Source organism: Lissotriton helveticus, chromosome 12 (assembly GCF_964261635.1).
Source record: "Lissotriton helveticus chromosome 12, aLisHel1.1, whole genome shotgun sequence".
In the NCBI taxonomy this organism is placed as follows: domain Eukaryota; kingdom Metazoa; phylum Chordata; class Amphibia; order Caudata; family Salamandridae; genus Lissotriton; species Lissotriton helveticus.
In genome coordinates, this window is record NC_136073.1 from 747141265 (window position 1) to 747153999 (window position 12735).

Here is a 12735-nt window from a genome sequence, read left to right on the forward strand (position 1 = left end):
GCTTAAACTTTTGTAAATAACGTTTGTGAAGATTATGTTCAGTGTATTTTATTGTGATGAAAATCCAAGAACAGAAGTGAAATAACATCTTTTTGTGACATTTGTAATAAAGCTTGAAACATTGAGAGAACATAATTGAACCAGTTGTTGTTGAACGGTTGCACAGATTGATGCTGTGGTGGTGCTGAGTGATGCTGTGGTGGTGCTGAGTGATGCTGTGGTGGTGCTGAGTGATGCTGGGATTGCGCTGAGTGGTGCTGTGGTGGTGCTGAGTGGTGCTGTGGTGGTGCTGAGTGATGCTGTGGTGCTGCTGAGTGATGCTGTGGTGGTGCTGCTGAGTGCACTCTGCAACTGCACTCTGCAACTGCACTCTGCAACTGCACTCTGCACTCTGCACTCTGCACTCTGCAACTGCACTCTGCACTCTGCACTCTGAATCTGCACTCAGAATCTGCACTCTGCACTCTGAATCTGCACTCTGAATCTGCACTCTGCACTCTGAATCTGCACTCTGAATCTGCACTCTGCACTCTGCACTCTGAATCTGCACTCTGCACTCTGAATCTGCACTCTGAATCTGCACTCTGCACTCTGAATCTGCACTCTGCACTCTGAATCTGCACTCTGAATCTGCACCCTGAATCTGCACTCTGAATCTGCACTCTGAATCTGCACTCTGAATCTGAATCTGCACTCTGCACTCTGAATCTGCACTCTGCACTCTGAATCTGCACTCTGCACTCTGAATCTGCACTCTGCACTCTGAATCTGCACTCTGAATCTGCACTCTGCACTCTGAATCTGCACTCTGAATCTGCACTCTGAATCTGCACTCTGCACTCTGAATCTGCACTCTGAATCTGCACTCTGCACTCTGAATGTGCACTCTGCACTCTGAATCTGCACTCTGAATCTGCACTCTGCACTCTGAATCTGCACTCTGAATCTGCACTCTGAATCTGCACACTGAATCTGCACTCTGAATCTGCACTTTGAATCTGCACTCTGAATCTGCACTCTGCACTCTGAATCTGCACTCTGCATCTGCACTCTGCACTCTGAATCTGCACTCTGAATCTGCACTCTGAATCTGCACTCTGCACTCTGAATCTGCACTCTGAATCTGCACTCTGCACTCTTAATCTGCACTCTGAATCTGCACTCTGCACTCTGAATCTGCACTCTGAATCTGCACTCTGCACTCTAAATCTGCACTCTGAATCTGCACTCTGAATCTGCACTCTGAATCTGCACTCTGCACTCTGAATCTGCACTCTGAATCTGCACTCTGAATCTGCACTCTGCACTCTGAATCTGCACTCTGCACTCTGCATCTGCACTCTGCACTCTGAATCTGCACTCTGCACTCTGAATCTGCACTCTGAATCTGCACTCTGAATCTGCACTCTGAATCTGCATCTGCACTCTGCACTCTGAATCTGCACTCTGAATCTGCACTCTGAATCTGCACTCTGAATCTGCATCTGCACTCTGCACTCTGAATCTGCACTCTGAATCTGCACTCTGAATCTGCACTCTGAATCTGCACTCTGCACTCTGAATCTGCACTCTGGATCTGCACTCTGGATCTGCACTCTGCACTCTGAATCTGCACTCTGAATCTGCACTCTGAATCTGCACTCTGCACTCTGAATCTGCACTCTGCACTCTGCATCTGCACTCTGCACTCTGAATCTGCACTCTGAATCTGCATCTGCACTCTGAATCTGCACTCTGAATCTGCACTCTGAATCTGCACTCTGAATCTGCACTCTGAATCTGCACTCTGCACTCTGAATCTGCACTCTGCACTCTGAATCTGAACTCTGCACTCTGAATCTGCACTCTGAATCTGCACTCTGCACTCTGAATCTGCACTCACAATCTGCACTCTGCACTCACAATCTGCACTCTAAATCTGCACTCTGCACTCTGAATCTGCACTCTGCACTCTGAATCTGCACTCTGGATCTGCACTCTGAATCTGCACTCTGAATCTGCACTCACAATCTGCACTCACAATCTGCACTCTGCACACTGCACTCTGAATCTGCACTCTGCACTCTACATATGGTATGTTATGCTTACATACGTTCCATATATTATCCATGTATATGCCACATTTAGTTAAGAATATATGTTCTGTTTAGTTACATTACTTTGTTTGTATACCCTTTTATGCTGCTCTAAAGTTATTTCAATGGGTGAAATGCGGAGCCTGGGTAGCAGGAAGGAGAAGATAAGAGAGTGCATCGAGTGCGGACTTGTGAGCAAGCGCCTTAAGCCATCAGGATGCTACTTCAAGGCACGTAGACAGGGTCGTAATACCCAATGATACTCGTAAAGGTAGCTACAAAAAATGGCGTTAGGTTGTGCACACACCCTGCAAAGATGCGTGTAGCGCCTGAAGTCACAAGTTGAACCTGGTGTTGTTCGCTACAATAGACGATAGTTATCAGTGAGGTTTGTTCCACCATGAAACGAAAGTTGGCTGCCGAGAGTAACAAGGCAGTGCTGGGAGGGGGGCTGCGCACCAACTGAAGTGCTCTGGTTGCACGGCCTGCGGCCGTGTGAAGTGATAAGCCTTTGAAGTATGTCACGGCGCCTGAGGGGAGAGCAGAGAGAAGAGAAGGCTCGTGCGGGCAGAAAGGACGGCCGTGGGAGGTGGGAGGAGAATTCGGCATGGCTGGGGAGGGGGAGGAGAAATTAAAGTAAAGGCTGTGTTTGCGGGGAGAGAGAGGGGAGGTGCTGGTGTGGGAGGAGTGCTGCTATGGCCTGGGGGAAGCTGGCTGGGGAGGGGGAGGAGAAATGAATGTAAGGCTGTGGGGAACAGAGTTTATGGCCCAAAAGCGCGTGCCTGTGGCCACGTGAACTTCAAGAAAACCGCAAGGAATGAAGCCCTTGGTTTGACGAGGATTTCGAGCACTTGAATTCTCGCTCCTCAATGCGCTTGCGCGCATTGTAGGTCACGAGACCTAAAAAAGCAGTCTCTGTGTAATGGTACTGTATGCAATAGATTGTCCGAAAACTAGATCAAAAGACTAAAATGTTTAAAGCAATTGCATTTTCGATAGACTGAGACTGAAGTATTTGAAGTCGGCCCTTTCAATGGGTTGATCTCAATCCTGAGACTTTGAGAATAGAGAGTCAAGTACCTGCATTATTCTGCCAGAAGACTTAGATGAATGTAAACCGGGACGAGATATCCTCTGTCTGCAGGAGCGGCCCGTGCAGGTAAGAGAGGTGGGGTGGGAACTCGACAGACGAGGGAAAATTAAATTAATAATTTTTTCTCTTCGTCGTCAGCTGTTGTGTCCCACCCGCCCCACGGCTCTCACCTGCACTGACCACTTTTGTCTGTCTGAAGAGACCAGATACCTTCAAATGAGATTACTTTAGATCATTCTCTGTATCTACTGCATTACGTTTGAGTTCAACAGAGACAGTTCGTTCATATTCACATTACATTTGGATCCATTTTCACTGCAGATCAAACATAATAGTACTATTTTGATGTTTCCAAAGGGATTTAAGGTTGAGTAAGCTTTTCCAGTATTCTCACCTGGTGCAAGAAAGCATCATACAGTTTTCTACAGTGCTCATTTAATCAACCCAGTTCATTTTACTGGCTTAACTCAGGTCGAAGACTCTCACATTTTGTACATCTACCTTACAGTCAATCATGGTTTCTTTTCTTTGTTTCAGTCCAGGCAATAAAGATCAACTTGATCTGTGTTTTCTTCTGATCCAGGTGGACACTATCCATGCTCCTAAGCTGATCGAACAGCTATCATGTCTGGTTGCCTCTAACAGAGCATCCCACGAGGAGCCTAAAGGACTCAGGCACCACTCCTGCACCATGGTCGGCCCATTTGCGGTGGTGTTCGGTGGAGAAACACTGTCAAAGGGGCGAGATGCCATCTGCAATGATTTGTACATCTATGATACAAGTGAGTAATGCTCTGTCGTCAGACCTAGACTTTTCGGAAATCCATGAAATAGTATTGAATAATGAGGAATCCATGCTTTTATCATCAAGCAAATAAGGCAGGAAAATACAAATCCCCTCGTTCCTTGTCAAGAAATACAAAGTCAATTGCTAAAATATTGCAAAATAAATGCTTGTCCTGGCTCTTTGAAGAAAAGCAGCTTTCCCCCTGTCCCTACCTATCTACTAGAAGCATTTGCAATGCAATCGGTCACGCCTTTGGGACCTTATATGTATTTAGCTATGCAGCACATTTGCCTGGGTGCTGAAACACCTACTGTTCTTTGACATGGAGGGAAATTAAGCACCAAACTGCGTGACATGCCAGGTATGGGAACACATGGAGAGAAATATTGCCTTTCAGCAGTAAATGGTATAGTCCAAAGCTTTGTTTTTAATATAAAAGCAGGGCCTTCGGTGACCATATCACTGAAAATACAAGATTAGAAAAAAATATTATTGTCTATGGGTGCTCGTGGAAGACAATTTCTATGGACTGGAATCTAGAGAATGCTAAAGTGATTCTGGTATTTTACTGTACTCTGCTGGTCGTTTTCTATCAAGAAAGTTAAATAGAGGCAGTTGCCAGAAAACTAAGAAAAAGAAAGTCCCTCAGCAGAAAGCAATTCTGATATTTTACTGACCTCTGCTGGTTGTTTTCTATCAAGACAGTTAAATAGAGGCAGTTGAACAGAAAAAAGTCCTAAGCGGAATCACATAAGTCCTAGGGCTGATCTCCAGGGCCCACAAAGTACATACGCATAAGTATATACTAAAGTATATACAAGAGGTCTCGAATGCTCGACCTGCAAAAAGTAACCCCCCACCCATGCCCCAGCTGAAGCGGTAATCCCAACGTTTGCGCATTTGAAATGATTGGGAGAATTATTTTTATTTATAAATGTTAAAATACTAGAAACACGTGCTTTTTCATCCTTTTTGGTACATACATGAAAACAATGTGTTATCTTAATTGGTGCTTAATAACTCGTTCTGTTTTGTATCTTTGTTCGCTTGGAGCCTATCCCTCATACCTCCCCATAGAAAGCCCCCGTGGCCCCCACCCCAGAGTCCTTCTTTCCAGACATCAAGTCCGTCAAATGTGCTTTAAGTGCGCAGAAAACAATATTTAGCAAAAGGTCTGCATTTTCAATTTCGTCTCATCAACAAGGTTGGTATCTCTTGCATTTTTCCTGTTTTCTTAGTGAGTGCTTTGACGTTGGCAGTAATCGGGCCAGGAGCTCTGACCACTCACATCTTGGTGAGCTTGGGGGGGGGGGGGGGGGTTGCCTGAAGTGGTGGTAGCCCGAGTGGGGTGAGGGACGGGAAAGACAAGGTGCTGGTGCTAGATGCTGAAGAAGAGGAAACAGACTCATGTTTTGCTGGACAGTAGAATACGAGGTCTCTCTTCTGAGTACAGCTCATGTAAACTTACGGCAAAGAACTCTGTACTTTACGCCTGGCAAAAGGAGATGGAACAAGAACAGTGCTTGGATGCCTGGATGTGATGACAAAGAGGCAGAGAGTAGGCAGTGCAAGCTTCCATCGCCACATTATAAATACAGGACAGGCAGCAGCAGTGCAAGCTTCCCTCCCATAGAGAACAGATGCAGCACAGGCAGCTGCAATGCAAGCTTCCCTCACATGGAGAACAGATGCAGCACAGGCAGCATCAGTCCAACCTTCCCTCACACAGAGAACTACAAGCTTCTCTTGCATACAGAAAGAACAGCACGGGCCATTGCAATGCAAGCTTCCCTCCCATAGAGAACAGATGCAGCACAGGCAGCTGCAATGCAAGCTTCCCTCACATAGAGAACAGATGCAGCACAGGCAGCATCAGTCCAACCTTCCCTCACACAGAGAACTACAAGCTTCTCTTGCATACATAAAGGACAGCACAGGCAGCTGCAATGCAAGCTTCCCTCACATGGAGAACAGATGCAGCACAGGCAGCATCAGTCTCACCTTCCCTCACACAGAGAACTACAAGCTTCTCTTGCATACAGAAAGGACAGCTCAGGCCATTGCAATGCAAGCTTCCCTCCCATAGAGAACAGATGCAGCACAGGCAGCATCAGTCTAACCTTCCCTCACACAGAGAACTACAAGCTTCTCTTGCATACAGAAAGGACAGCACGGGCCATTGCAATGCAAGCTTCCCTCCCATAGAGAACAGATGCAGCACAGGCAGCATCAGTCTAACCTTCCCTCACACAGAGAACTACAAGCTTCTCTTGCATACAGAAAGGACAGCACAGGCAGCTGCAATGCAAGCTACCCTCACATAGAGAACAGATGCAGCACAGGCAGCTGCAATGCAAGCTTCCCTCACATGGAGAACAGATGCAGCACAGGCAGCATCAGTCCAACCTTCCCTCACACAGAGAACTACAAGCTTCTCTTGCATACAGAAAGGACAGCTCATGCCATTGCAATGCAAGCTACCCTCACATAGAGAACAGATGCAGCACAGGCAGCTGCAATGCAAGCTTCCCTCACATGGAGAACAGATGCAGCACAGGCAGCATCAGTCCAACCTTCCCTCACACAGAGAACTACAAGTTTCTCTTGCATACAGAAAGGACAGCTCATGCCATTGCAATGCAAGCTACCCTCACATAGAGAACAGATGCAGCACAGGCAGCTGCAATGCAAGCTTCCCTCACATGGAGAACAGATGCAGCACAGGCAGCATCAGTCCAACCTTCCCTCACACAGAGAACTACAAGCTTCTCTTGCATACAGAAAGGACAGCTCAGGCCATTGCAATGCAAGCTTCCCTCCCATAGAGAACAGATGCAGCACAGGCAGCATCAGTCTAACCTTCCCTCATACAGAGAACTACAAGCTTCTCTTGCATACAGAAAGGACAGCACGGGCCATTGCAATGCAAGCTACCCTCACATAGAGAACAGATGCAGCACATGCAGCTGCAATGCAAGCTTCCCTCACATGGAGAACAGGTGCAGCACAGGCAGCATCAGTCCAACCTTCCCTCACACAGAGAACTACAAGCTTCTCTTGCATACAGAAAGTACAGCTCAGGCCATTGCAATGCAAGCTACCCTCACATAGAGAACAGATGCAGCACAGGCAGCATCAGTCCAAGCTTCCCTCACATGGAGAACTACAAGCTTCTCTTGCATACAGAAAGAACAGCACGGGCCATTGCAATGCAAGCTACCCTCACATAGAGAACAGATGCAGCACAGGCAGCATCAGTCCAAGCTTCCCTCACATGAAGAACAGATGCTGCACAGGCAGCATCAGTCCAACCTTCCCTCACACAGAGAACTACAAGCTTCTCTTGCATACAGAAAGAACAGCACGGGCCATTGCAATGCAAGCTACCCTCACATAGAGAACAGATGCAGCACAGGCAGCATCAGTCCAAGCTTCCCTCACATAGAGAACAGATGCAGCACAGGCAGCATCAGTCCAACCTTCCCTCACACAGAGAACTACAAGCTTCTCTTGCATAAAGAACGAACAGCACGGGCCATTGCAATGCAAGCTACCCTCACATAGAGAACAGATGCAGCACAGGCAGCATCAGTCCAAGCTTCCCTCACATGGAGAACAGATGCAGCACAGGCAGCATCAGTCCAACCTTCCCTCACACAGAGAACTACAAGCTTCTCTTGCATGCAGAAAGAACAGCACAGGCCATTGCAATGCAAGCTACCCTCACATAGAGAACAGATGCAGCACAGGCAGCATCAGTCCAAGCTTCCCTTACATAGAGAACAGATGCAGCACAGGCAGCATCAGTCCAACCTTCCCTCACACAGAGAACTACAAGCTTCTCTTGCATACAGAAAGAACAGCACAGGCCATTGCAATGCAAGTTACCCTCACATAGAGAACAGATGCAGCACAGGCAGCATCAGTCCAAACTTCCCTCACATAGAGAACAGATGCAGCACAGGCAGCATCAGTCCAACCTTCCCTCACACAGAGAACTACAAGCTTCTCTTGCATACAGAAAGAACAGCACGGGCCATTGCAAATCAAGCTACCCTCACATAGAGAACAGATGCAGCACAGGCAGCATCAGTCCAACCTTCCCTCACATAGAGAACTACAAGCTTCTCTTGCATACAGAAAGGACAGCTCAGGCCATTGCAATGCAAGCTACCCTCACATAGAGAACAGATGCAGCACAGGCAGCTGCAATGCAAGCTTCCCTCACATGGAGAACAGATGCAGCACAGGCAGCATCAGTCCAACCTTCCCTCACACAGAGAACTACAAGCTTCTCTTGCATACAGAAAGGACAGCACAGGCAGCTGCAATGCAAGCTACCCTCACATAGAGAACAGATGCAGCACAGGCAGCTGCAATGCAAGCTTCCCTCACATGGAGAACAGATGCAGCACAGGCAGCATCAGTCTCACCTTCCCTCACACAGAGAACTACAAGCTTCTCTTGCATACAGAAAGGACAGCTCAGGCCATTGCAATGCAAGCTACCCTCACATAGAGAACAGATGCAGCACAGGCAGCTGCAATGCAAGCTTCCCTCACATGGAGAACAGATGCAGCACAGGCAGCATCAGTCCAACCTTCCCTCACACAGAGAACTACAAGCTTCTCTTGCATACAGAAAGGACAGCTCATGCCATTGCAATGCAAGCTACCCTCACATAGAGAACAGATGCAGCACAGGCAGCTGCAATGCAAGCTTCCCTCACATGGAGAACAGATGCAGCACAGGCAGCATCAGTCCAACCTTCCCTCACACAGAGAACTACAAGCTTCTCTTGCATACAGAAAGGACAGCTCAGGCCATTGCAATGCAAGCTACCCTCACATAGAGAACAGATGCAGCACAGGCAGCATCAGTCCAACCTTCCCTCACACAGAGAACTACAAGCTTCTCTTGCATACAGAAAGAACAGCACGGGCCATTGCAATGCAAGCTACCCTCACATAGAGAACAGATGCAGCACAGGCAGCATCAGTCCAACCTTCCCTCACACAGAGAACTACAAGCTTCTCTTGCATACAGAAAGGACAGCTCAGGCCATTGCAATGCAAGCTTCCCTCCCATAGAGAACAGATGCAGCACAGGCAGCATCAGTCTAACCTTCCCTCACACAGAGAACTACAAGCTTCTCTTGCATACAGAAAGGACAGCACGGGCCATTGCAATGCAAGCTACCCTCACATAGAGAACAGATGCAGCACATGCAGCTGCAATGCAAGCTTCCCTCACATGGAGAACAGGTGCAGCACAGGCAGCATCAGTCCAACCTTCCCTCACACAGAGAACTACAAGCTTCTCTTGCATACAGAAAGGACAGCTCAGGCCATTGCAATGCAAGCTACCCTCACATAGAGAACAGATGCAGCACAGGCAGCATCAGTCCAAGCTTCCCTCACATGGAGAACTACAAGCTTCTCTTGCATACAGAAAGAACAGCACGGGCCATTGCAATGCAAGCTACCCTCACATAGAGAACAGATGCAGCACAGGCAGCATCAGTCCAAGCTTCCCTCACATGAAGAACAGATGCTGCACAGGCAGCATCAGTCCAACCTTCCCTCACACAGAGAACTACAAGCTTCTCTTGCATACAGAAAGAACAGCACGGGCCATCGCAATGCAAGCTACCCTCACATAGAGAACAGATGCAGCACAGGCAGCATCAGTCCAAGCTTCCCTCACATAGAGAACAGATGCAGCACAGGCAGCATCAGTCCAACCTTCCCTCACACAGAGAACTACAAGCTTCTCTTGCATACAGAAAGAACAGCACGGGCCATTGCAATGCAAGCTACCCTCACATAGAGAACAGATGCAGCACAGGCAGCATCAGTCCAAGCTTCCCTCACATGGAGAACAGATGCAGCACAGGCAGCATCAGTCCAACCTTCCCTCACACAGAGAACTACAAGCTTCTCTTGCATACAGAAAGAACAGCACGGGCCATTGCAATGCAAGCTACCCTCACATAGAGAACAGATGCAGCACAGGCAGCATCAGTCCAAGCTTCCCTTACATAGAGAACAGATGCAGCACAGGCAGCATCAGTCCAACCTTCCCTCACACAGAGAACTACAAGCTTCTCTTGCATACAGAAAGAACAGCACCGGCCATTGCAATGCAAGCTACCCTCACATAGAGAACAGATGCAGCACAGGCAGCATCAGTCCAAGCTTCCCTCACATAGAGAACACATGCAGCACAGGCAGCATCAGTCCAACCTTCCCTCACACAGAGAACTACAAGCTTCTCTTGCATACAGAAAGAACAGCACGGGCCATTGCAAATCAAGCTACCCTCACATAGAGAACAGATGCAGCACAGGCAGCATCAGTCCAACCTTCCCTCACATAGAGAACTACAAGCTTCTCTTGCATACAGAAAGGACAGCTCAGGCCATTGCAATGCAAGCTACCCTCACATAGAGAACAGATGCAGCACAGGCAGCTGCAATGCAAGCTTCCCTCACATGGAGAACAGATGCAGCACAGGCAGCATCAGTCCAACCTTCCCTCACACAGAGAACTACAAGCTTCTCTTGCATACAGAAAGAACAGCACGGGCCATTGCAATGCAAGCTACCCTCACATAGAGAAGAGATGCAGCACAGGCAGCATCAGTTCAAGCTTCCCTCACATGGAGAACAGATGCAGCACAGGCAGCATCAGTCCAACCTTCCCTCACACAGAGAACTACAAGCTTCTCTTGCATACATAAAGGACAGCTCAGGCCATTGCAATGCAAGCTACCCTCACATAGAGAACAGATGCAGCACAGGCAGCTGCAATGCAAGCTTCCCTCACATGGAGAACAGATGCAGCACAGGCAGCATCAGTCTCACCTTCCCTCACACAGAGAACTACAAGCTTCTCTTGCATACAGAAAGAACAGCACGGGCCATTGCAATGCAAGCTACCCTCACATAGAGAACAGATGCAGCACAGGCAGCATCAGTCCAAGCTTCCCTCCCATAGAGAACAGATGCAGCACAGGCAGCATCAGTCTAACCTTCCCTCACACAGAGAACTACAAGCTTCTCTTGCATACAGAAAGGACAGCTCAGGCCATTGCAATGCAAGCTAACCTCACATAGAGAACAGATGCAGCACAGGCAGCATCAGTCCAAGCTTCCCTCACATAGAGAACAGATGCAGCACAGGCAGCATCAGTCCAACCTTCCCTCACACAGAGAACTACAAGCTTCTCTTGCATACAGAAAGGACAGCACGGGCCATTGCAATGCAAGCTACCCTCCCATAGAGAACAGATGCAGCACAGGCAGCATCAGTCCAACCTTCCCTCACACAGAGAACTACAAGCTTCTCTTGCATACAGAAAGGACAGCACAGGCAGCATCAGTCCAACCTTCCCTCACACAGAGAACTACGAGCTTCTCTTGCATACAGAAAGGACAGCACAGGCAGCTGCAATGCAAGCTTCCCTCCCATAGAGAACAGATGCAGAACAGGCATCAGTCCAAGCTTCCCTCCATTAGAGAAAAGGTACAGCACAGGCAGCATCAGTCCAAACTTCCCTCCCGTAGAAAGCAGGTACAGTGTAGTCAGCAGCAGTGCAAGCTTCCCTCACACGGAGAACTAAAAGCTTCTCTTGCAAACATGTATGTACAGCACAGGCAGCAGCAGACGTCTAAGCTTCCTCCTGTAGAGAATAGGTACAGTACAGGCAGCATCAGTCCAAGCTTCCCTCCTGTACAGTACAGTCAGCAGCAGTGCAAGCTTCCCTCCTGTACAGTACAGTCATCAGCAGTGCAATCTTACCTGACATAGAGAACAGGTGCAGCACAGGAAGTACCGGTGCAAGCGTCCCTCCTATAGATAGCATGTAAAGTCCTGACAGCAGTACAGAAAGCTACTCTCATGCAGAGAACTACAAGCTTCTCTTGCAATACAGAAAGGAGAGCACAGCCAGCAGCAGTAATGCAAGTTTCCCTCCTGTAGACAACAGGTACAATACAGGCAGCAGCAGCAGCAGCAGTGCAAGCATCCCTCCCATAGATAGCACATACAGTACAGACAGAAGCCCTACAAGCTTCCGTCACACAGAGAGCTACATGCTTCTCTTTTTGATACAGAAAGCCCAGTGCAGTCAGCAGAATTGCAATCTTCCCTCCCATATAGAACAGGTACAGTACAATCAGCAGCAGTGCAAGCCTCTCTCACAGAGAGAACATATACAGCACAGACAGCATCAGTTCAAGCTTCCCTTGCATAGGGAACTGCTACAGCACAGGCAGCAGAAGTACAGTTATTCAAATTTTATTGTTTGATTAATTAAAATCATTACTAAACCCCCTGGAGAAAAGAATAAAAAAAGCTACATAGGCAAATAGAATAAGCGTGCAATAAAAGAATGTATACACATCACTATTTTTTGTTATAAAAAGTATATGGCAATAAAATTCAATTATTAAAAAACTTGCTTTGACGATTTTTAAACTCGAGTAGCAGGTTTAACAAAATGTGAGCCCCTTGAAGAGGGTGTTGGGGTGATTTTACACGAATTTATATTTGATCTACGTCGGCTTGCAGTAGGAGGCTATTAACTGATTTCATGAATTTAACTCCTCCTTAGCAGCAGTACAGGTACAGTGCAGCCATCAGCAATACAAGCTACCCTTGCTTAGAGAGCATGTACAGCGCAGGCAGCAGCAGTGCAAGCTTCCCTCGCATAGAGAAGAGGTACAGCACAGACAGAAGCACTACTGATTTCTCACACACAAAGATAACGCACAGACA

General features: G+C 47.8%; 1 protein-coding gene across 1 annotated transcript in view; it reads left to right on the forward strand.

Moving 5' to 3' along the window:
- Positions 1 to 12735, forward strand: part of KLHDC9 (kelch domain containing 9) — a 53278-nt gene that overhangs the window by 14240 nt on the left and 26303 nt on the right. Inside the window, exon 3 of the mRNA XM_078669430.1 lies at positions 3752 to 3950. Within this exon, the coding sequence (XP_078525556.1) occupies positions 3752 to 3950 (199 nt within the window). The remainder of the gene's footprint in view (positions 1 to 3751; positions 3951 to 12735) is intronic.